The sequence below is a fragment of the Heloderma suspectum genome, chromosome 2 (genome assembly GCF_057233095.1).
Source record: "Heloderma suspectum isolate Gila_16-S chromosome 2, 16-S_ref, whole genome shotgun sequence".
NCBI classification, from domain to species: domain Eukaryota; kingdom Metazoa; phylum Chordata; class Lepidosauria; order Squamata; family Helodermatidae; genus Heloderma; species Heloderma suspectum.
Window position 1 is genome coordinate 37,975,662 of NC_139459.1, and position 26,208 is coordinate 38,001,869.

A 26,208-nucleotide genomic window follows, 5' to 3' on the forward strand; every position below is an offset into this window, starting at 1 on the left:
ACCTATCGCCCCCGCCCCCTTCCTTCCTCCCTCCCTTCCTTCGTTCTTCCCTCCCTCAACCTGGGCCCGCCCAGCGGCCCAGCCCCCCTCGCGCTACGCAACCTGCGCAGCCCGCGCTGTTTGCGCGCCGCCCGCCCGGGGAATTCTCTCTTCCCCCCTCAGAGCCCGGTGCGACTAGCTGACGGAGCGCGAGCGTGGGATGTGATGCGACCCGCCAGAGAAAATGGCGGCGGCAGGAGGACCGGCGGCGGCGGCGGCTCGCCTCTCCTCCTCGGTGGGATTATCTTCGGGTAACGAGGCCGCCGCCGCCGCCGCCGCCGCCTCTGTTTCGTCCGCCGCAGCCGCCCGAAGCCCAAAGCCCGTGAGGAACGGCGGGACCGGGAGCGCTGGCGGCGGCGTTGCTGGGGGGCTCCTGACGAGAGACTCGGGCGGCAGAGAGCCGCGCTCGGACTGGAGGCGCAAGCAGCTGCGCAAAGTGCGGAGCGTGGAGCTGGACGGGCTGCCGGAGCCCGCCGAGTGCCCAGAGCTGCCCCTCTGCCTCTCCGGAGCCGCCGCCGCGGCCGTCCAGCTCGGGCTCCCAGCGCCGCGCTCCACCCCCGGCAGCCCCGCGTCCTCCCCCAGCCGCGGCTTCCCTCTCGCCGTCTCGCTGCCGGACGGCGGGAGCCAGGCTGCAGGAGCTGGCGCCGCCGAGCGGACCGTGGAGCTGCCGCCGCCGCCGCCTCCCCTTGCAGTCGGAGCAGGGTAAGCCAGACTCCCCGTCCCCTCTCTCTGCGCGCGCGCGCGCGTCCCGTCAGGCGGTGCAGGGTGACACTTGAGAACGGCGGGATCTCCCGGGCATTGGGCTGGGCCCGCTGGAGAAAGCGGGGTTGTGCGGTTTGGATCCCCGGCCTCCTCCTCCATGGTCAGGTAACGGCGGGCTGGGCACCCCTCGGAGGAAATATGGGGAGCAGATGTTCCCCATACTTGCGCGGCGAACACGCGCGTGTGGGTGTGTGCGTGTGCCCTTGCAAGTGTTGTTCTGGGAAATCGCGAGGATTGGCTGCTGCTGCCTTCCGTGTCCATCGCTGCGGTGGAAGCTGCCTCCGTCCGTTCCGAGGAGTGAGGATTTGTCGGGGGAAACCTGCCAGGGGTCGCTCTTGGGTGCGGGTCAACGTGCAAGCGCCGCTTCCCAAGCTTTGTTTTGGCACCAACTCCACTGCACTCTTCCTTCCCCGTCGCTACCTCGTTGCGCCTCTCTCTCTCGGGCTCCCCCGCGCCTCCCGTTTTTTGCTTGAGCGTTGGGAGATTCAGCGTTGCAGGGCGAGGAATGTGTGTGTTTAATGGACGGTCGGGGATGAAGGCGGCTTGATTATCCGCCCAGCGACTGCAAAGAGGCTTTGGAGTTTGAATTTGCCGTGGTGGTGGTGGTGGTGGTGGAGGAGGAGGACCCAGGGCCGGATGTATCGCCGTTCAGTTGCAGTGCGGTTAAACCCGCTAATTCTTCAGGCAGTGCTTTTCGCTGTGGGTAGGAGGATCCGGATTTTTTTCGGTGTGTGTATGTGCGTGTGGATTTCTGAAATACTGGGAAGGGGGGAAAGGTTCGTGTATATGTGTAAACAATATTCCTGCTTGGTTAAAATGCACATGGCTTAGTAATCTACTTGCGGTTTAGAGTCTCTTTTGCGTTGGTGTTTTCGATAGTTAAAAAAAACTATACGTCCCCCCCCCAATTTTCTGTGTCGTGTTCCGCCTCATTGCAGCTCGAAAATGCGGAACTGTTTTCATGTGTGTCACCTGAGAAAGAAAACAATTTAGAGATATGCATGTCTCCTCCTTTTTTAAAAAAACAAATTCCGAATATGATGTCAGGTGGTTCGTATTTTAGAGGAGAGTGTGGCACGCTTTGCTTAAAGTTACTGGCATTGCAAAGTTTGCCCTGTTCTTATTCTTGAGACAGGAAACGCAGGTTTCAGCTGCGGATGTTAAAGTAAAACAAATGCAACTGTCAGATGGCTGAACTACCTTTTAGTATATATGTGAAACCGTTCAGATTTCCTGTTTCCATTTTTAAGCAGTCTTGCTGCTTTGGATGTACACATTTGCTCTCAGTGAGTTTGTGCTGTGGGTTGTTGATGGAGATGTTGATATTGGTGCATGCTGCAGAAGAGCTTTATGGGAGAGCTGTAGACTGCAGTGCTCATAATGAAGCACTTGCAGCCTGATCCTAAACATGTTTCTTTGGAAGCAACTCCCATTGATCCCAGTAGGATGGACTTTTAGTAAGCATGCTTAGGATTGCAGCGTTGGTGTTAATACCGATACAATTTTTTAAAATTACTCTACAGCTAAATGTAGCCTTATGCAGCCAATAATTGTTCCCTGTAGGCTTAACTGGTGACCAATGACTGTTCTAGCAGTGTTGTTAACAACTAACCATTGTGATTATAAAATCTCATTACTAACACGCACCAACATTTTAGTAAACACTACCTCTAGAAACAGTCCACTGAGTAATCAACAGTGGCAAAGGTATTCATGTGGATTTATGAAGTGTTTTTAAAAAAGTGAATTTTGATCTGTGGTCAGTGAACTGTGTGAAGTAAAATACCTTGATTGTGGAAATAAGCTAGATAAGGAGAACTAGTGTTGAAATAGATGAATGAAAAGTTCATGGAAAGTAAACATAATTTGTATTATGTCATCCTATATGTTATGGTGCTGTTGGATATCTTATCAATAGACCTTTGCTGCAACAGAGGATTAATAGGATTAAGCACTGACAGAAACATGGTTTTCAAATCGAATTCTTATTTCATTGTTGGTTGTTATGAGCTGAGAGAAGTCAACTCTTGCTGCATCTGGTAATATCACCTGTGCTGAAATATTAACTTACTCATACATGGTAGGATTTTCTTGGGATCCTTTCATGTCCCATATGTATTTCTGCAGAGATGTGTGAAATTCGCCTAAGTGAATTTCTGGGAGTTGTGTGTTTTAACAGCAATAGAAGAAGGGTTGCAAGAGTATATGTGGTAGTGCTATTTCACATGTTTGATCGAATTCGCTGTATAGCAAATGATGCAAAGAACAGTAACATTAAATGTCAGGTGCATTATTCTGCTTCAACAGAGCAGGGAGACAACCATTAATAACTGGGTTATAGCATGCTATTTCCAAGTTTAGAATGTTGAGTTGAGCTTTTTAAAAAAAAAAAAAAAAAGATTGAACTAAATGTTATGTCGTTAATATTAATGTTAATGTATTGATTTTGTGACCAGTCAAAAGCATCCCTTGTTTGAGTGGGCTGATAAAATGTGAAATTAACTGCTGAGGCAATCTGATTTTTTTGAATATTGAAGAAATCAAGTAGCTCAAACATGTTGTCTCTGTAAATACATTAGTGCAATAAAGTTTGCCTTACTTTGCCCACGAGAGAGTACCACTGAAATAAATGTCACTCATCAAAGGTGCAATGTAGTACATAGTATAATTTCTGTATGCAATTAATACTTACACTGCAATATTCTAATATTAAAGTGGAATGACTAAGATTGATTCTTCTCAGCCAGTGTTCCTGAAATAAGCAGACATACATCTGCTCCAAACTCATATTTCACAACTATGCCATGATTTTTCCCCACAAGGACTGACTTAAATATTGCACATTTGATCATAATAGGAATGTGAATACTATAGCATAGCTATAACATGTCCCTTCAACAGTAGTTCACCATTTGGCATGACCATAACAAATGCACCATTCTGTTTATTTTGTTGCATGTGAGAAATGGTTCCACATATGTTTGTAAATAAATTTCTGATGTGATTGTAGGAGATAAAGTTGCACACCCTGCTTTTAAGCAGCAGCTAAAATATATGCAATTCTATTATGAATCATGAATGGTAGAGAACCTGTTTCTGTTTGTTAGTAGTGTACATTGTGGAACTGTTTAAATATAGGTACCCTAATGTTACGTTAAAATATAATTGGAATTGGAAAATTAATTTTGTAGACTCTGTAGAACAATAAGATAAGCTTTTCAAACATATATCGCTATTGCTTGATCCCCACATGATAAAAATTAATATTTCCTAGTAGATAACACTGCATTCCTTAGGAAAATACTATTCTTGGGATCTAAAATATAGGGAAAACACACTGCTTTGGGTGGTGTTGATTTTAACCACAGTTTCAAAGATAATTTACAAGAACTTTAGTAAATAATATAGTTTTGAATTATACACACTCACACTGTGTGTGTGTGTGTGTTTAATTTCAGAGAACTTTAAGGAAAAGATGAGAAGCTTTCTGGGTATGAATGAGTTTCTTATGCAGTCAGGTAATCATTACATATTTTGTCTGTGACTGGTTAGTGTGTGTCACTTAGAACTGAAAAAAAACCCTGATAATTGTTCTTAAATCAAAGTTAAAAGTGCTAACATTCTTAAATCACATCCTTTTAATCTAGTCAGTAAAAACTAAATTAATTATTTCTGTTGTTGGTCCTATTGTTGGTTTAGCTGCAGGCAACTTGTTATGTGTAACAATTTGGGGTTATAGATTGGGATGCAGATCAAAAGATTGATCCAGTCATTTCAGTAGGCCAGATGAGTATCATGATGCATTGCATCACCTACATGTCTGGAAGGCTCCTTCTGAATACAGATTTCTCTTACTGAATATAGGCAATTATGTGTCAAAGTTGTTAGGCAGTCAGTACAAAGTTTGCACCTATTGATATAGATGGTCACCTCCAACTTCCTTTGAAGTCGGAGGTGACCGCCTATCCAGTGCAGGGCGGCTGAAACACAGAGGAGAGGATTCCTTCTGTGCTCTGGCTACCCTGCAGTTTTCCTTAGCTTCCATGGTCTCCTCCCCTCCCCGCCCCTGGGAATGCCCCCTTTTCACCCTGTCCATGCTCTCCATGTTACGAGCACAGACAGGTACAGGGGGGCAGCCACCATGGTTCTCTCCACCCTGCCTACAAGGGGGGGGGGGGAGCAGAGTTTCCCGGCTGCAAGCTCGTAGCACTGTCTATGATCATATCTATAAATATGATTGGTTATAGATTTTAAATCCAACCCTAATAAAACTAGATGCATCATATGCCATAGGGTGAAGACAGACATAATATAAAAAGAGAAGGTGCTGTGATCCTTCAGCTGTTGGGTGAGCCAGATACTTAAAAAACAACAACAGATTTTGCATATTATACAAACATGTTAGTTTGCACTCATAAAACTGAATTCTGACTATCAAATGCATTGGATCCATTCACATGTAATGCTAGGCCAGCATTTGGTGTTACGTGCAAAACCCCTGTGCTTGAGTGTTTACTCCTCCCTCATGCCCTTTCACTCATGTTCTCCCCTTAACTGTTACTTCCACTTTTACAGTAACCATACTTCGCTATTGGAAGTGAACCCCAAACTGATTTCTGTAAGCCCTTCAAATTGGGATTCCAAACCGGATCAAACTATGGTTTGCAATTCTGGTTTGGAGGAGTTATGCAAGCCGTTGTTTGCTGGCTTGGGTGTAATGAATATGAGCCAGCTACGTGATGTAGCTGCAAAAAAGGCAAATGCTATTTTGGGCTGCAGTGATTGAAGTATAGCTTCCAAATCACGTGAAGTACTAGTTCCCCTTTACTCAGCACTGGTTAGGCTTCATCTGGAGTACTGTGTCCAGTTCTGGGTGCCACACTTTAAGAAGGATGCAGACAAACTGGAGAGGGTTCAGAGCAGGGCAATGAAGATGATCAGGGGACTGGAAACAAAGCCCTATGAAGAGAGACTGAAATTACTGGGCATGTTTAGCCTTGAGAAGAGAAGACTGAGGGGAGATATGATAGCGCTCTTCAAGTACTTGAAAGGTTGTCACAGAGAGGAAGGCCAGGATCTCTTCGCAGGACACGGAATCATGGGCTCAAGTGACAGGAAGCCAGATTCCAGCTGAACATCAGGAAAAACTTCCTGACTGTTAGAGCAATACGACAATGGAACCAATTCCCTAGGGAGGTAGTAGGCTCTCCCACACTGGAGGCATTCAAGATGAGGCTGGACAGCCATCTGTCGGGGATGCTCTGAGCAGGGGGTTGGACTCGATGGTCTTATAGGCCCCTTCCAACCCTACTATTCTATGATTCTAATCACTATTTGAAAACAGAAGTAAATTACTATAGTAAAGCACAGGCAGGGAGTGGGAAGCACATGATCATAGGGCTCATTCATGTAATGCTAAAATATGATGTGAACTGACCCACTGAGTGTGAGTCTGATTTTCCAGGTTTGTGAGAGAATCAGGGAGGTGACTTCTGATAAGGTTTATAAAAGGCACAACATCTTGTGTTATATTACTGTGGACTTTGTACTGGACCCAGGAACTAAGAAGTCATTAGAGGCACAGAGATTCAGAAAATGACATCCTACATCCTGTATTGCACCTGGATTATCCAGTGAGCCCATATGGAGGGTCCTATGCTATTTTATACCCTCAAACTACCTGGGCTCTGCCATTTTCTGGTTCTTAAATTAGGAATATTATAACTCTGCCAATCAAACATCATGGACATTTATTCAAATCAGTTTACACTGTGGAGAGTCTAGATTTCCTCTAGTGTTCATAGCTGAAATGACAGATTGCACACCAATGAATGTCTTCGCTATTGGTTTTGCTCCTCCCACATGCCTCAGGTCTTTCAAAAAACATGGGATTTTCTGCCTTTAAAAAACACACTGAAGTGCTGCATGTACATTCTGGCATATCCATTTATGACTTTAAAAAGGGAAACTTATAAAAAGTGCAAAACTGTTGAGGGAGAGGCCAGGGACTTCTATGTGATACCATGGGGGGTGGCAGCAGTTTTTCTTCCAGATCTTGACCCTGGAAAAGAAAAATATGTTTGGATTGAACACAGTGAGGATACAAGTCCATTGCTCGAAGTTATGTGTGCCTTCTTTCATATAACTGATTACTCTTGTCCGCATTAACTTCCCCAAGGTAAACATTTATGGGGGAAGTCCTGTAGTCATAATCATGCTGCATCTCCTTTTTGTATGTAGTGGGCACAGATAGCAAGAATATGTCCCTGTAGAAAGGCTGTCTTTCTCCCCCACACTGCAGGAGACTTCAAGGAGTTCTTTTAATGATTTCCATGATAGTAGAGGACCACAGGTTCACATAGCACTAACCCACACAGTTGTAGGTATGTGCATATCTGAGTGATGGTTTGGAGAAAATTCTGTAGCATAAATGACCATGCAAACATACCTCTGACGCTGTGCCTTGCATGACTTTTTCAGGAAAACCTTCCTGGCAGGTTTAAATTTGCAAGTCTGTCTTTTCAGTTCAGATTTACAGCCAGTTGGTGTGATCATGTTTTGGTTTTGTTCATTCCAAATGTTAAAAAGTGAGTCTTTAAAGGCAAACATGAGGTCATATTACATGGCTTCTGAGTGCCATCCTGAGTCGGTGTAGAATGTTATGACTTGTGCAATAGCGACAGGCCTCTCCAAGATATCTTCTTCATCAGGGGATGGGGAACTAGTTCAATTGGTTTGCCCTCAGATTCTCATGGAGGTAGTCCTCCCATTGATGCCAGAAGACTAATCACCTGTGAATACTTATTTTAGGGGCAAACAATAGGGGAAGGTTGTTGCTTTTATGCCCTGTTTTGGGGATTCCTGGAAGGCTTTGTTTGGATACTGCTGGAAACAGGATGTTAGACTAAGTGGACTCCTAGTCTGATCCAGCAGGACTGCTCTTACATTTTATTTGAGTTGAACTTGTGCCCATCTTGAGTTGATGAAAGCCATCCTTCCTTCTGAGTTATGCCTAGCAACTGTCATGCGTTGCTGTATAGCGGGGATGGAGAACAACGTGGCCCTCCAGATATTGTTGGACTGCAACTCCCATCAGCCCTCACAATTGGCTATTCTTGCTAGGGTTGATGGGAGCTGCAGTCCAGCATCTGGAGGGCCACATGTTACCCCACCTCTATTGTATAGCTTCAAGGCAAGATTACTGTAATTTTGTATATTTGGGCTACCTTTGCTTAGAAGCTCTAGCTCATTCTCAGAAATAACTGCTTGCTCAGGTGGTGATATCCACCCCTTGTTTTGCTCATGCTTGCTGATCACTCTTGTTCCACTGCTGCTCCTATGGGGACTATCGTAGGCCTAATGCATTGTCTCTAGACTAAGAGCCAGTTATTCTTACATCTATAGGTGGAACTGTAAATTAAGGTAAACATGGTAATACAGGCTAATGCAGGAGTGGGAGATTAACACTTCCCAACCTGCTGATTGTCTCCTGCAAAAGCTACACACTCACCCGCCAGCAGTTTTTAACCTGTCTTTCCCCTTTCAGCTGGCTTAGTGACTGAAAATAAGTCTGGTGGGGTGGTAGGGGAATTGGCAGGCAGGGGAAAAGGGATAAGCATACGTTTTCTTACTTATTCGAACTTGCTGATTCTGTTGCCATTCCCCGTCCCCACCACTTTTCATATTACCTTGGCAAACATGAGTTTGGGAACATATAATTTCTTAGGACCTACCTAAGCCATTTTGCTTTCTTGCATTTCTTTTTCTTTGGGATGGATTGAGTTGCTGCCTCCTGAACAATGTTATGGACCTCCGTCCATAGTTCCTCAGGCACTCTGTCTATCAGGTCTAATCCCTTAAATCTATTCCTCACCTCCACTGTATATTCATAAGGGATATGATTTAGGTCATACCTGAATGGTTTAGTGGTTTTCCCTACATTCTTCAATTTAAGCCAAAATTTTGCAACAAGAAGCTCATGATCTGAGCCACAGTCAGCTCCAGGTCTTGTTTTTACTGACTGTATAGAGCTTCTCCATCTTCGGCTGCAAATGACATAATCAATCTGATTTCAATATTGACCATCTGGTGATGTCCATGTGTAGAGTCGCCTCTTGTGCTGTTGGAAAAGAGTGTTTGCTATGATCAGTGTGTTATCTTGGCAAAACTCTGTTAGCCTTTGTCCTGCTTCGTTTTGTATACCAAGGTCATGCTTGCCTGTTATCCCGGTGATTTCTTGACTTCCTACTTTAGCATTCCAATCCCCTATGATGAAGAGGACATCTTTTTTTGGTGTTAGTTCTAGAAGGTGTTGTAGGTCTTCATAGAACCAATCACCCTCAGCTTCTTTGGCCTCAGACTTGAATTACTGTGATTTTGAATGGTTTGCTTTGGATTCGTACTGAGATCATTCTGTCATTTTTGAGATTTTACCCCAGTACTGCTTTTCCCACCCTTTTATTGACTATGAGTGCTACTCCATTTCTTCTAAGGGATTCTTGCCCACAGTAGTAGATATAATGGTCACCTGAATTAAATTCGCCCATGCTTGTCCATTTTAGTTCACTGATTTACAAGTAGCTGAGGAAAGAAAGGAAGCAAAAAGCAAAGGAGAAAGGGGAAGATATATCCAACTGAATGCAGAGTTCCAGAGAATAGCAAGGAGAGACAAGAAGGCCTTCTTAAATGAACAATGCAAAGAAATGGAGGAAAACAATAGAATGAGAAAGACTAGAGATCTTTTCAAGAAAATCGGAGATATCAAGGGAACATTTTGTGCAAAGACGGGCATGATAAAGGGCAAAGAACGCAAGGACCTAACAGAAGCAGATGAGATTAAGAAGAGGTGGCAAGAATACACAGAAGAACTATACAGGAAAGATCTTAATGTCCGTGATAGCCATGATAGTGCGCTCACTGAACTTGAGCCGGACATCCTAGAGAGTGAAGTCAAGTGGGCCTTAGGAAGCATTACTAACAACAAAGCTAGCGGAGATGACAATCTTCCAGCTGAGCTATTTAAAATCCTAAAAGATGATTTAAAGTGCTGCACTCAATATGCCAACAAATTTGGAACATTCAACAGTGGCCACAAGACTGGAAAAGGTCAGTTTACATTCCAATTCCAAAGAATGGCAGTGCCAAAGAGTGTTCAAACTACCGTACAATTGCGCTCATTTCACATGCCAGCAAGGTTATGCTCCAAATCCTACAAGCTAGGCTTCAGCAGTATGTGAACCAGGAACTACCAGAAGTACAAGTGGGGTTTCGAAGAGGCAGAGGAACTAGAGATCAAATCACCAACATTCGCTGGATCATGGAGAAAGCAAGAGAATTCCAGAAAAACGTCTATTTCTGCTTCATTGACTACGCTAAAGCCTTTGATTGTGTGGATCACAACAAACTGTGGCAAAGTCAAGAGATGGGAGTACCAGACCACCTCACCTGTCTCCTGAGAAACATACGAGGGTCAAGAAGCAACAGTAAGAACCAGAGATGGAACAACTGAGTGGTTCAAAATTGGGAAAGGAGTACAACAAGGCTGCATATTGTCACCCTGCTTATTTAATCTATATGCAGAGTACATCATGAGAAACGCCGGGTTGGATGAATCACAGGTCGGAATTAAGATTGCTGGGAGAATTATCAACAACCTCAGATACGCAGACGATTCCATCCTAATGGCAGAAAGCGAAGAGGATCTCAAGAGCCTCTTGTTGAGGGTGAAAGAGGAGAGTGCAAAAGCTGGTTTGAAACTCAACATTAAAAAAACTAAGATCATGGCATCTGGCCCCATCACTTCCTGGCATATAGAAGGGGAAGAAATGGAAGCAGTGACAGATTTTATTTTCTTGGGCTCCAAGATCACCGCAGACGGTGACTGTAGCCATGAAATTAAAAGACGCTTTCTCCTTGGGAGGAAAGCTATGGCCAACCTAGACAGCATAGTAAGAAGCAGAGACATCACCTTGCTGACAAAGGTCCGTCTAATCAAAGCTATGGTTTTCCCAGTAGTAATGTATGGCTGTGAGAGCTGGACTATAAGGAAGGCTGAGTGCTGAAGAATTGATGCTTTCAAACTGTGGTGCTGGAGAAGACTCTTATGAGTCCCCTGGACTGCAAGGAGGTCAAATCAGTCAATCCTAAAGGAAATCAACTCTGACTGCTCATTAGAAGGACAGATACTGAAGCTGAAGCTCCAATATTTTGGCCACCTAATGCGAAGAGAAAACTCCCTGGAAAAGACCCTGATGCTGGGAAAGATTGAAAGCAAATGGAGAAGGGGACAGCAGAGGATGAGATGGCTAGATAGCATCACCGATGCAATGAATATGAAGTTGAGCACACTCTCTGAGAGAGCGGAGGCCAGGAAGGGCTGGTGTGCTATGGTCCGTGGGGTCACGAAGAGTCGGACACGACGTAACAACTGAACAACAACAAAACCTAAGCCATAGGTAACATGTAATTCCTCCCTGAAAGAAAATTGTCAGTGCAGACTTCATAGTGTAGGTGTTTGGTGGATGTTGGACATCCATCTCCATGTCTAGCCCTGTAAGGTCTGTGTATATAGCTCTTTATGTTTTTGTATCCATGAAGAGCCAGTAGCTCTTTAAGGCTAGAAGGAAGATTGCCACATGCAGTTGTCATAGCGCATTGCTGTGGTGACTTTGCACATGGCCTTAAATCTGTGCCTGCAGGAACGTCTTCTGGACCCAATTGTTCTTTGCTATAGGCCAGGTGTGGGCAAGCCTGCAAGATCTACTTTATAAAAAAAAATAGAACCCTGAGATATCAACCAGAACCATGTACAAAAGACATACACTTAAGTGGAATAATTTGTTTGGAGTATCAGAACTGATTTGAACTCACAGTCCTCCTACACATAAATCCACTGCTGGTCATCCTCCAGCTTTCTTCTTTTCAGCACTATAATTTTGGAGGGGGGGGATATCATTTTGTTGTTACTTTAACATAATTATAGTTAAAAATTGGAATTCATGAATCCTTGTTGATCTTTTGAAAATCACCCAGAGATCTACCAGTAGATTCTTAACTACTTTCTGCGTTCGCTCCTGTCATAGGCTAATAGATAAATCTTATATTTCAGGGATTTTAAAGCTGATGAGTAGTGGGAGTCTGTCACTAGGAACTTCTTGCCTCCACTGATGTAAGGAGCTCCTGTTGATAGACTCTCGCTGCATCTCATCTTGTGCTTTGTAAGCAGAGATAGCTAGGATATGTCCCTGTAGCAAGACTGCCTCTGGAGTCTTACCCCTGCCATGTATTGCTTCAAAGGATATCACACTAAGGAGACTTCAAGGAGTGTCTCACAAAGACTAAAATGCAGCTGGGACATGCTTCTATCATGAGGGAATGTCTTTATGTTATTTCTTTTTACCTTCTAGAGGGGATCAAGGCTGCTTCTCTACAGAGGGCTCCTAGTGCTACCAATCGAAAGGCATTGTGCATCTATTCTGTCTTTTGCTCCTTAAAGGTTTTTTTCTGGTATGAAAAAAGATGGAAGAAGCAATAGGAAAGCTTAGGATGGTTACAAATGGAAGATAAATGAGGCAGGGCAATTGCAGGATAAAAGGCCCATCAGGAAGCACCCCAAATTAATAGTTCAGTTAAAAGAAGAATGGCTGAGGACCATCACAGGCCGGGGGGTGGGGGGAATTGTGCTGGACCGTCACAGGTTAGTTACCTCAGTAGATACTGTATTAGGCAGAAACAACTGGTATGAAGCAAATGGGTCAAATACTGACTCATGGAAAAGGAAGATGAAGCCACTGGAAAGTTAGGGAAATATTTTTAGGAATTGGGGAAGTAGTCTGTTACCCATCTTTTCACCAAAAGAGATGTTAACATACTTCCATGCAGTCTGATGGCTTTAGCGGCAGCACCAAGAAAAGGAGTTATATAACACACTGATTTAAACTCAGTCAGAGCAGTGAATATTGACAAGAATAATATAGGAATATCTACATAGAAGTGTGTTTGTTCAGCCTGTTGATGGAATCCATTTTGAATAATGGAACAAAATGTCAACAGGCCATATGTGGCTTTTTAAATATCTGAAGTTAGTATGTAGTAGAAAAACCTTTCAAACATGGTTAAATAGGCATATACTAAGGAAATTAGTTGTGTCTCCCCCTCTCCCAAAGATCCATTTTTAAAATGTGTTCGGCCATCGTACTGCAGTTTTTTTGCTAAATCATGTGTTTTAATACAAAGGTAGAAAAATTAATTCTGATGTGGAGCTGTTAACCCTTGTTGCATTAAAATGTATGTTAATTCAAAAGTGAGCTATACAATATTTCTTTCTCCCTTTTTCAGTTTTTTCAAAAGAACTCTGTTACATTTTCATACTTTTTGAGGGGTGGGCGAGTGCTGATTAACTTTTTTTTTTTTTGGACACAGAATCTATCTGTTGTGGGGTGGGGCTCGGGAGGAACATACCTCAGTCCAGAAATGGCAGTCAGGCATCTCACTTTTTTTGGCTGGGTCTGAGTAGATATGCTGGGAAGCCTTTGTATTGATTTTGTTTTCCCTGATGTTTGTATCGAGGATGAAAAAGACACTTTCATTGCCATTACATAGGTAGATGCTTTATACTGACTTCGTTCACACACAACACTAACCCATAGCCTATTTAACCCATGGATTGTTGTCCTACCCAGGGTTTGTCTGGCAGATGATCAAACAAACTGGTTTGTCTTCTCAGTGTGTGGTTGGTTGTTCCTCTCCTCCTTTGCCTGCTCCCTCCCTGTATTCTGAATGCCTTTGCAGCACTGTAGTACTGGCATGTAGAGCAGCTGGATTTTTTTTTTTTTTTTTTTTTTACCACTCTTGCCTGCTGCCTATGTGGCCTGGCAAAACAACAGATGAACAACCCACACTTCTGAATTCACATGAATCAACAACCCATGGTTTAAATAGCCCAGAGTTCACAACCCAACAACAAACCATGGGGTCTCTTCCTGGGTTATTCGTGGTTAACCAACCATGGTTTGTTAATACAGCTGCATTTGCATATCATGGCAGCCCAGAATTTAACATAAGTTAGTGTTATGTGTGAACCAGGACACTGAGTCAGACCATTGGGCTATCTAGGCTGCCACGGTCTCAGGCAGGAATCTTTCCTACCTCTGCCTGGAGTTGCCAGGGATCAAACCTGGGACCTTTTGCATGCAAAACATGCTCTACCACTGAGCTACACCCCGTTCGTATAAGCTGTGGCCCCGTCATACATGTTGGGGCATATGATTATTTTTGAAATGGATTAATTGTATTTTGAGTGACTCCAAATGAGGGTCATTTGGGAGATTAATCACTGGTTTGGAAACAAGAATGTGTGGTGTTATCCCACTATTATAAGCATTTATACAAATGGCTAAGTTTCCGAGAAATAGGTTCCCTGTTCTTTAACAACTGGTATTCTTAGATAAACATAAAGATATATTATACAGTGTTGAGTTTTGCTAGCATGAATAAGATCCTGTATATATAATGAGATTTATCTGCTTGTATGAACTTCTTAAGGTATCTGAATAAATTCTTGTGATTTGCAAACGCTCACAGATTCTAATATTTAATAACCTGGATCCAAAGAACCGTACAAGTGGTTGTTCACCCTTTTGTTTCTCAAATAGCGGCCCTTCATCACAAATTTCTTTTGTAACTAAGGGGTGTTACAGATTTATTTTGTAAAATGGCATTTAAGGGTGAGGTGTATGGTATACATATGAAAAAAAATTCAAAATACCACCGTGCATGCTTGGTTCTGAATCCCGGGCTATATTTTCAATTCCTTCCCAGAAAATAGCCTTTCCATCAACCATGTATTCCATCTCTTTTGTAGGGCTTGTAATGTAAAAAGGCATCATCTGTGATACTAGTCCATGAGAAATGTAAACAGAGGATGTTCCAAGTTAAGCCTGAATTGTATAATTGGCAGAAGCATTTTAAGTTAAATGTTTTTAAATTTTTCTCCTTGATTTATATTTTTATAGACCAGTACTTTATTGTGTAGGTAGAGTACTTAGAACAAAAATATTGCTACTCTAAGGAGTTGATGAAGTTTTTCTGTCTCTGCTGTTTCATATGTTGCCTTTATCAACAGTTGTGAACTGCCCAGAGAGCTTCGGCTATTGGGTGGTATAGAAATTAAATAAATAAAACAATTATCCCAGTGCCAGAAACAGTCCATATGAAGGATAGTACATGATGGTTTGTAGGTCCATAGCTTGAACAGCTGATACATTCAGTGCCTTTGTAGTGAAACAAATCTACTACCCTGTCCCCTTCAAGTGATGGTGATGGATCCAACTTGAACCTTGGAATATGGCTGTGTTCTAGGTTCTGGGACTTTATCCTTAGGACTGGATGAGCATTATACAACAGCTGTCCTCTGCGAGCTGTAGAAAGCTATTGCAAAAAAGAAGGGGCTGTAGAAAGTCCCAAATGCCCACTATTCACCTCCCAAGGGTTCTGAATCCCCCCCCCCCCGGCAGATTTGTAGATTGTCCCCTGGAGGATATATGGCCCTGGCTAAGAATCACTGCTTTAACTCATGGTTAGAACGAGGCAAGTATGTGAACTAGGAATTAACTTTATTCATTTGATTTGACTTGTACCCTGCCTTTCTAACAAAAAATGGCCCTCAAGATGGCTTACAGGCACAATTAAAATCGATTAAAACAATGAATTAAAATACAATAAAGCCATAACAGTTACATAATTTTTAAAATTCCATCCAACCCAACAGACCCACTTCCAGGCCAAAGGCCTGCTTGAATAAAGCAGTCTTTGTCTCCCAGCAGAAGGACACCAGAGAGGAATCAAATCTAGCCTCACTTCAAAGGGAGTTCCTCAGTCTAGGAGCAGCCACCAAAAAGGCCCTCTCTCAAGTTGCCATCAAATGCGCTTCTGAAGGCGGAGGTCCCATAAGAAGTGTCTCTTCAGAAGATCTTGAGGACTGGGCGGGTTTGTATGGGAGAGGCTGGTCTAGCCTGGTCCCAAGTCATATAGGGCTTTATAGGTCATAACCAGCACTTTGACGTTGGATGTTGTAGAACAGGGAAGGGCAACATGATCTTTCAGATATTTTGGCCTACAACTTCCAGTATAGTCAGTATAGCCCTAGTCAGCATAGCCCTAGCCAATGATGAGGAATGATGTGAATTTTGAGTCAAAACATATGGAGGGCCACAAGTTGCCCACCCTTGTAGAGAATTGTGGATGAAATGATGGGTTGCCCAAACATAGGCCTGATAACCTGCAAGATTTTTTTGACAGCTAAAGCAACTCAGTTCAAATAATGTAATTAAAATGGTAGCTTGCATCCAGGCATCCACAAATCTTTCATTTATTGTATTTCTATACTGCCCTATAGCTGAAGCTCTCTGTGTGGTTCAGAAAAATTAAAAACATTAAAATACATTATATAAAATATAAAAAAAACATTCACCCAATGACATAAATACAAATTACACACACAACAACAACATATATCTAAAACAATTTAAAACAATCAGCCAGAGACAATCAAGAGACTCATTATACACTGCCAAATGCCTGAGAGAAGAGGGCAGTTTTAACCTGGCGCTGAAAAGATGACAATGTTGGTGCCAGGTGGGTCTCGTCAGGGAGGGGAGATTATTCCATAAATGGGGAGCCACCACTGAAAAGGCCCTCCCCCTTGTTGCTGCCCTCCAAGCCTCCCTCGGAGGAGGCTCCTGGAGGAGGACTTTAGATGCAGAACATAGTGTACGGGTCGGTTCATGCCAAGAGAGATGTTCTGTCAGGTACTGTAGTCCAGAGCTGTGTAGGGCTTTATAGGTCAAAACCAGCAATTTGAATTGGGCTCAGAAGCATATAGGCAGCCAGTGCAAGCAGGCCAGAATCGGTCTTATATGTTCAGACCTTCTGGTCCCTGTTATCTGTCTGGCTGCTGCATTTTGCACAAGCTGCAGCTTCCAAGCTGTCTTCAAAGGCAGTCCCACGTGGAGCTCATTTCAGTAATCTAACTTGGAGGTTACCAGAGCATAGACACCTGAAGCCAGGTTATCCCTGTCCAGATAGGGGTGTAGCTGGGCTACCAACCAAAGTTGGTAGAAGGCACTTCGTACCACTGAAGCTACTTGAGCCTCAAGTGACAAAAATGGCTACAGGAGGACCCCCAAGCTACAAACCTGCCCCTTCAGGGGGAGTGCAATCCGATCCAGAACAGGTTGAACACCCTCCATCCGGTCAGCAGAACCACCCACTAACAGCATCTCAGTCTTTCTTGTCTGGATTAAGTTTCAGTTTATTAGCCCTCATTAGTCCATTGTTGCAGCCAGGCACCGATTTAGCACATCCACAGCCTCACCTGAAGAAGATGAAACAGAGAAATAGAGCTGCTTGTCATCAGCATGCTGATGACAGCATACTCCAAAACTCTGGATGACCATGCTCAACAGTTTCATGTAGATGTTGAATAACATGGGGGACAAACTGAATCCCAGCGGAACCCCATACTGGGTGTCCACGGGGCTGAGCAAAATCTCCCAAGTACCACCGTCTGGATCTGACCATTCAAGTAGGAGCGAAACCAACTGCAATGCAGTGCCTCCCACTCCCAGCTCAGAGAGTCATCCCAGAAGGATACCATGGTCAATGCTATCGAAAGCCGCCGAGAGATCAAGGAGAATCAACAGGGTCACTCTCCCCCTGTCTTTCTCCCGAGACAGGACAACCAAGGCTGTTTTCGTGCCAAAACCTGGCCTGAACTCCAGCTGAAACAGATCTAGATAATTAGTCTCATCCAAGACTGTTTGGAGCTGGTTGGCAACCACCCGCTCAAGAACCTTGCCCAGGAAAGGAACATTTGCCACTGGCCTAAAATTATTAGGATTAATTATTAGGATCCGGATTTTCCGGATCCAGGGAGGGTTTCTTTATTAGTGATCTCACCACCACCTCTTTGAGGTGGCCTGGGACCACTCCCTCTCGACAAGAGGCATTTATCACCTCCCTGGCCCAGCCAGCTGTTCCTTCCCTGCCAGTTTTATAAGCCAAGAGGGGCAAGGATCCAATATGGAAGTGGTTGCATGAACCAGTCCAAGCACCTTGTCAACGTCCTCAACCTGTACCAACTGAAAGTCATCCAAGAAAACTGGACAAGGCTGTATTTGGACACCTGACTAGATTCACCTGCTGTAAGACTGGAGTCTAAGTCCCAATGGATGCAAGAGATTTTGTCCTGGAAGTGCCTAGCAAAGGAATTACCGCAGCACTCAGATATTAGCTTGGCTTGGCTCAATAGCCAGTCACTATTTAAAGTCTCCAATGTCTTCTTCCCTTGGAGGGGAGTCTTGCATATCAAGTTGGGTTTTGAATCACCTCTCCTATGTTCTTTGCCTGTGCCAGAGGACATGGGGGCAGGAAGAGATCTTAGGTCGCACTGAGCTTTGGAGCAGGTGGAAGTTTCTGCCTGCTCTAAAGCGTACCCTGCTATGAAACACCTCTTAGGAGGGTTTGTGTTTTTTTGCAATTAAAGAGGGTATCTGTGTGCAGCTGGGCATCCTTGCAGGAGGGTCAGTAACTGGTCAGTAACTATCACTCCAGAATCTGTTTAGATATGGAGCGGTATATAGATGTTGTAAATAAATAAATAAAATGTTAGCCCTATTTGGGCATACCCCCCCCCCCCGCGTGCCATTACCATCGTGTGAGGGGGAGAGCAGGGAAGATCAGGGTTTTCAATTGCAGAGGAGCCTAAATGAGTAGAGAAGTCCCTTCACTGCAAGCAAGCAATATATTGATCCAGTCAACAGACCTCAGACATTTGCCTTACCAACATGTGGAGAGAGTGGAGATGCTGCTCTCCCCCATCACAATCCATGGGGGAGAGAATGTCTGAATATGGCTATTGATACTTAGTACAACTTGTATTCCCTTAGCTTTAGACTCCTTTATAACAGGCACTTTCATAATCTTGGAGTTTAGCAATAATGAGATCCTGGTTGTAAGCCACATGACTATTTGGGATAGTAAACTGAAGGTGCCAGAAGGGACTCCTAGTATTGCTAAAGGGCCCCCTGCTTCTAATGATATACCTTCATCTTGCTGTAGGTGTTGCTACTCTCCTAAAAGGTCATTTGTCTTGTACCCAGGGTTCCATTGGTATTTTTGCATTCCTGTTCTTTCAGAAATACTGTCATGGATTTATTAACATGTAATAATGCACAGGCTATCACCTCTACTTTTTATTCTGAATATGCTTAATAATAAAGATGCCATATCTGAAAGTGCATAATACTATTTTGTGCTGTTTGACTTTGTTTTTCTAAAAAAAATGCTACTAGAATGGTAGTTTTCACAGTGCTTGAAGTAGCAATTAACTTACTCTTGAAGTGCAACCTTTAAAATTGTGTTGTTTGTAAACATTAGAAGAGTTAAGTGTTGGTGATGACCTTTAAAGCCCTAAATGTCTTTGATCCAGGCTACCTGAGAGGCTATCTCCTCCCATACCAACCTGTTCACACCCTAAGATCTGACAGGAGGCTCTGCTCTATGTGCAAAGTATGGTGGAAGCATGGTTGATGGGGACAGGAGGAAGGGTTTTCTCTGTGGCCACCATGAAATTGTGAAATTCTCTGCCCTGGGAGACTAGATTGCCACCTTCTTTAACAGTGTTTTGCCACATGGCAAAGACCTTCATTTTTAGGCATGCATTTGTTTTATTGGATGGGCAAGGTTTATCCAATGTCTTTGTATAATCTGCTACATCTGTTTTTATTATGTTATTGTAGTAGTAGTAGTAATTTTATTGTATTTTAGTATTGGTCTAATTGTGGTTGGCTGCTCTGAGTAGTGCGTAATCACCAGAAAGGTGGGGTATAAATTTACAAACAAACAAACAGGGTGGATTGGATTTAATGTGAGATGATTTACCCAGCAATATGAGGAGTAACTATTCATGGCCTACTGTTATAGAGTTGTTGTAAGGATTGCTATTATCTCTGCAAAGAGATCGTACAAAACTAGTACAACAGTCAACTGTAAATTAACTGTAGTCATACAAGTGAAGCTGAGGCTGTGGGAGGGTGTCAGGTGGTGTATACTGGCTAAGGTGATAGTGCCATCGCTACATATTGACTGCTTTCTGCGCATGGCTAATGTGGGAATGTCAGCAAGCCACTTTGTGATTGGTGGGAGATACTGGAATTGTCTGGGACACTGTGGGAGTGTCTATTGGTGTTGCTATATTATTGCATGTTTCGGCAGCTACTGTTGTTCTTCTACTTTTGCTGCCAGTTGGAGCATAGGATTGTGGCTACATTGTTCTGGCACCAGTCCTGGCATAGCAGTGACCATCTTGGCTAGATCATCAGATTGCCCTGTCTGTTTAAAAGCACACAGACACACACTATATATATAAATCAAATAGAAGTGTATTGTGTGATATTTTTTCATGGTACAAGCTGACTTGGAGGAAAGACACTGCATCTTTGGTTATTATAATCCAAACATTCTTTCAGTCATCAAAGCATATTTGCTTTGATGACTGAAATAGGCAAAACAGTCTGGCATTCTAATTCTGGTTCTAAGTTTTCTTTTTTTCTGTGGCCTTGATATTCTGTAAAAGGTTCTTGTTCAAACAGCTGATTATAGTTTTAAACAATGTTAAAGCAAGGAATAGATAACTTTTGGTTGGCTGAGCTGTTAACTTGTAACATGTGTATTTGATTGTTTTTCAACATAGGTGAATGGTCAGGATGGAGTTTTGTTGTAATACACTGTATGTTGACTTGTATTCTTAATGAAGAGTGTTAAACAGTGTTAGTCTTCTGTAAGTTATTATATTTATTCCCTTTAATTTTTTCTACTTCTGTTAAAGTTCTGGGGGTGGGGGAGGCAGAAGGGGGTGACTGGACTGAGCATTGGATGAGGACTCGAAAACCCAAATCCTTACTTGCTGTTGAATTAACTGGGTTGTGATGACAAAGTCGCAATTCTTTTAGAACCTCTTAGTCTGAACTCCAAAAACCACACACAAAGGATTGGAGATTGGTAAACATTAATTCAAAATCAGCGCCACTCTTTTGTTATCCAGAAGCTTGTGGACAAGTTCCAGCCAGGTGCACTTCCACATCTGTTACTCCTGGCCTAGGTGTAAAATGTCCAAAATACTCACACTTTGGCAATGTGGATATAACTAACTGATGTGATCTTTAGACAGTTCTCTGCACTTTTTATTTGGCTATATTTGATCATTCACAGAGCTGTGAAGGTCTAATTTTTCAACTAAACTTTCTGTAAAAGGGCAGTTCCAAACAAGGCATCATGTCAGACTGGAAAAGAGGGGGAGTAATGGTTCTGGTCCTTCTCTGGCACTGTGTGACTAACGTGATAAGGTATGTCTTCCAAGTAGCACAGAAGCCTGACCCACCTAGACAGAGTGAGACAGCTGGTCAGCTTTTATAATGAAGGGCAATATTAAACTTCATTAAGTTATTTACGCTTTCTGAAGGTAAACATATGTATAGTGGAGTGGATAAATACATAGGAATTATGGATACCTTTGTATCTAAGAATCATGGATACTGAGTATACTCTACACATCAAATTTTCCTTTGAATGTGACTTTCTGAAAGGATGGAAGCCTATTGCAATTCACAATCCAACCAGTTCTTCTGTACTGCTGCTGGTTCTTTCTAAGGCTGAAAAAGACTTCCTTGGTGTGAGGCACATCCCAATTGCTTGGAAAATATAGCTTTCCTTTTGGTGTGGTTGGAACCCACTGCCATAATGAGATAACCCACTGGAATGTGGTGGTTGGATCCTAAAACATTGGGGAGTTTAAATGGAACACCCAAAGCAGGTGTGGAGCTGACCAGTGCCTGTATGGAAAACCATTCTGAGCTTTCTTTTTAAAAAGTGGGGAAGAAGAGAGGTAATGGAGTGGTGGTAAAGAGAAGAGCATAAAGAGCATGCAGAGTAGAAGGTGGGTAACAGCCATCTGAGTAGTTATTTGTGTGGCTTATTTAATGGCTGTGCTGGGATTATTCTGCTCTGAAGTAAAGGATGCAAAGTTTAGTCAGGCTTTGGGTTGGAAACATGAGAGAACCTGAGACTTGGAGTATAGGAGTCAGTTATACTAGAAACAACTTATTTGCTGAAGTAATTAAACTGGACTAGTAAGTAAGATAACACACAATTCTCATATCCAGTATTGAATAGCAGACCTGAAGGTAATGGTTACATTCTAATTTGACAGCTCATCCTCTTATTATGTACCCATGCACATACTGCAGTTTTCAAATAATGAAACATTGCACCAAGGTGGTGGTATGATGATTAATAACTGTTCCGGGAACATTTTAGGGTGCTGGCTATAATGATTGAATAGCTAAGGCAACATATTTTAGGGACTGCCCTCTCCTGAATATGCTTCTGTTACTCTATTACCACCAAACTGGAAGTAATGCTGGGAGATCCATGATCGATTGGGGGGGGAGGGGTTGCATCTCTGCCCCCCATGCAGCTGTGTGAGGGACTGCTATTTTGATCAGGAAAGTAGTGTTGGATAGCCTTGCCCCCCACAGCCTTTTCCCAATTCTGCCACCCAGGTTCTATTTGCACCTGCATCATGCCTTTAATAAAGGATGGAAAGAAAAAAGTGTGATTACAGATAGTAGGTGCTTATTTTTAGAGTGTTGCATGAAGTATTTAGCAAATGAAAATTACTGTAATTTTCCCTATCCTTGTACATATGAGCTTATTCTTATTCATATGAGCTTATTCTTATTCATATGAGTTTATCCTTATTCCTGGGAGTATAATCCCTTAGGAAAGCTCATGTTTGCAAAATTTGCTTTAGATTGTCAAAAATGTTACTGATAGGTAGATTCTGGAGAAATTAGCAATATTAAATGATGAAATTTGAAGTTGTTGAGACTGAAGTATATTTTATAAGTGGCTATACTTTCATCCCCCTTCTTGGATCACTGCCTTGTTGTGGCGAAGGGGCTTGCGTAACTCAGTGAAGCCATAAGCTATGCCGTGCAGGGCCACCCAAGATGGACAGGTCATGGCAGAGAGTTCTGACAAAATGTGGTCCACTGGAGAAGGAAATGGCAACCCACTCCAGTATTCTTGCCAAGAAAACCCCATGGAACGTATCACAAGGCTAAAAGATATGACGCCGGAAGATGAGCCCCTCAGGTCGGAAGGTGTCCAATATGCTACTGGGGAAGAGCAGAGGGTATTTTCAAGTAGCGCCAGAAAGAGTGAAGCGGCTGGACCAAACCCGAAAGGACACTCAGCTGTGGATGTGTCTGGCGGTGAAAAGAAAATCCGATGCTGTAAAGAACAATATTGTTTAGGAACCTGGAATGTCAGATCAATGAATCAAGGTAAGCTGGAGGTGGTCAAACATGAGATGGCAAGATTGAACATCGACATCTTGGGAATCAGCGAACTAAAATGGACAGGCATGGGCGAATTTAATTCAGGTGACCATCATATCTACTATTGTGAGCAAGAATCCCTTAGAAGAAATGGAGTAGCTCTCGTAGTCAACAAAAGGGTGGGAAAAGCAGTACTGGGGTACAATCTTAAAAATGATAGAATGATCTCAGTACGAATCCAAGGCAAACCATTCAACATCACAGTAATTCAAGTCTATGCCCCAACCACTGAGGCCGAAGAAGCTGAGGTTGATCGGTTCTATGAAGACCTACAACACCTTCTAGAACTAACACCAAAAAAAGATGTCCTCTTCATCATAGGGGATTGGAATGCTAAAGTAGGAAATCAAGAAATCACCGGGATAACAGGCAGGCATGGCCTTGGTGTACAAAATGAAGCAGGACAAAAGCTAATAGAGTTTTGCCAAGAGAACATGCTGATCATAGCAAACACTCTTTTCCAACAGCACAAGAGGCGACTCTACACATGGACGTCACCAGATGGTCAATATCGAAATCAGATTGATTATGTCCTTTGCAGCCAAAGATGGAGAAGCTCCATACAGTCAGTAAAAACAAGACCTGGAGCTGACTGTAGCTCAGATCATGAGCTGCTTCTTGCAAAATTTCAGCTTAAATTGAAGAACGTAGGGAAAACCACTAAACCGTTCAGGTATGACCTAAATCATATCCCTGATGAATATACAGTGGAGGTGAGGAATAGATTTCAGGGATTAGACCTGATAGACAGAGTGCCTGAGGAACTATGGACGGAGGTCCGTAACATCGTTCAGGAGGCAGCAACGAAATCCATCCCAAAGAAAAAGAAATGCAAGAAAGCCAAGTGGCTGTCTGATGAGGCTTTACAAGTAGCTGAGGAAAGAAGGGAAGCGAAAAGCAAGGGAGAAAGGGGAAGATATACCCAACTGAACGCAGAGTTCCAGAGAATAGCAAGGAGAGACAAGAAGGCCTTCTTAAATGAACAATGCAAAGAAATCGAGGAAAACAACAGAATGGGAAAGACTAGAGATCTCTTCAAGAAAATTGGAGATCTCAAGGGAACGTTTTGTGCAAAGACGGGCATGATAAAGGACAAAGAAGGCAGGGACCTAACAGAAGCAGATGAGATTAAGAAGAGGTGGCAAGAATACACAGAAGAACTATACAGGAAAGATCTGAATGTCCCTGATAGCCATGATAGTGCGGTCACTGAACTTGAGCCGGACATCCTAGAGAGTGAAGTCAAGTGGGCCTTAGGAAGCATTAGTAACAACAAAGCTAGCGGAGATGACAGTATTCCAGCCGAGCTATTTAAAATCCTAAAAGATGATGCTGTTAAAGTGCTGCATTCAATATGTCAACAAATCTGGAACACTCAACAGTGGCCGCAAGACTGGAAAAGGTCAGTTTACATTCCAATTCCAAAGAAGGGCAATGCCAAAGAGTGTTCAAACTACCGCACAGTTGCGCTCATTTCACATGCCAGCAAGGTGATGCTCAAAATCCTACAAGCTAGGCTTCAGCAGTATGCGAACCGAGAACTACCGGAAGTACAAGCTGGGTTTCGAAGAGGCAGAGGAACTAGAGATCAAATCGCCAACATTCGCTGCATCATGGAGAAAGCAAGAGAATTCCAGAAAAACGTCTATTTCTGCTTCATTGACTACGCTAAAGCCTTTGATTGTGTGGATCACAACAAACTGTGGCAAATTCTTAAAGTGATGGGAGTACCAGACCACCTTACCTGTCTCCTGAGAAACCTGTACGAGGGTCAAGAAGCAACAGTAAGAACCAGACATGGAACAACCGATTGGTTTAAAATTGGGAAAGGAGTACGACAAGGCTGCATATTGTCACCCTGCTTATTTAACTTATATGCAGAGTACATCATGAGAAATGCCGGGTTGGATGAATCACAGGTCGGAATTAAGATTGCTGGGAGAATTATCAACAACCTCCGATATGCAGATGATACCACCCTAATGGCAGAAAACGAAGAGGATCTCAAGAGCCTCTTGTTGAGGGTGAAAGAGGAGAGTGCAAAAGCTGGTTTGAAACTCAACATTAAAAAAACTAAGATCATGGCATCTGGCCCTATCACTTCCTGGCATATAGAAGGGGAAGAAATGGAAGCAGTGACAGATTTTACTTTCTTGGGCTCCAAGATCACCACAGACGGTGACTGTAGCCATGAAATTAAAAGACGCTTTCTCCTTGGGAGGAAAGCTATGGCCAACCTAGACAGCATAGTAAGAAGCAGAGACATCACCTTGCCGACAAAGGTCCGTCTAATCAAAGCTATGGTTTTCCCAGTAGTAATGTATGGCTGTGAGAGCTGGACTATAAGGAAGGCTGAGCGCCGAAGAATGGATGCTTTCGAACTGTGGTGCTGGAGAAGACTCTTACGAGTCCCCTGGACTGCAAGGAGGTCAAATCAGTCCATCCTAAAGGAAATCAACCCTGAGTGCTCATTGGAAGGACAGATACTGAAGCTGAAGCTCCAATATTTTGGCCACCTAATGCGAAGAGAAAACTCCCTGGAAAAGACCCTGATGCTGGGAAAGACTGAAGGCAAAAGGAGAAGGGGACGGCAGAGGATGAGATGGCTAGATAGCATCACGGATGCAATGAATATGAACTTGAGCACGCTCCGGGAGAGAGCGCAGGACAGGAAGGCCTGGCGTGCTATGGTCCATGGGGTCACGAAGAGTCGGACACGACTGAACAACAACAACAACATACTTTCATCTCTGCTCTTTCCCCCCCTTTCTCCCTCATTTTTAAACCCTTTTCTACCACTTGTGCAGCGGCATGTCAAAGAGATTTAAGACTTATTATTCTGTCTTAATGTAAAAAGAACTATAGAACAGTAATTTCAGAAATTAGAAGTACTTTTATTATGATGTTAGTACACAATTATGAAAAATGATTAAATTACCTTCCAGATGAA

The 26,208-nt window shown here is 43.2% G+C and overlaps 1 protein-coding gene across 2 annotated transcripts in view; it reads left to right on the forward strand.

The window, feature by feature from the left end:
* Positions 1-126: 126 nt before the first annotated feature.
* Positions 127-26,208, forward strand: part of MAP3K1 (mitogen-activated protein kinase kinase kinase 1) — an 81,836-nt gene continuing 55,754 nt past the window's right edge. The window contains exon 1 of one of the 2 annotated variants that reach the window (XM_084833274.1): positions 127-741. In XM_084833274.1, coding sequence (XP_084689400.1) covers positions 224-741 — 518 coding nt within the window. In that variant the 5' untranslated portion in view covers positions 127-223. Of the gene's footprint in view, positions 742-1,068; positions 1,141-26,208 lie in introns of those variants that run through there. The other variant, XM_084833275.1, reaches the window with a different exon arrangement.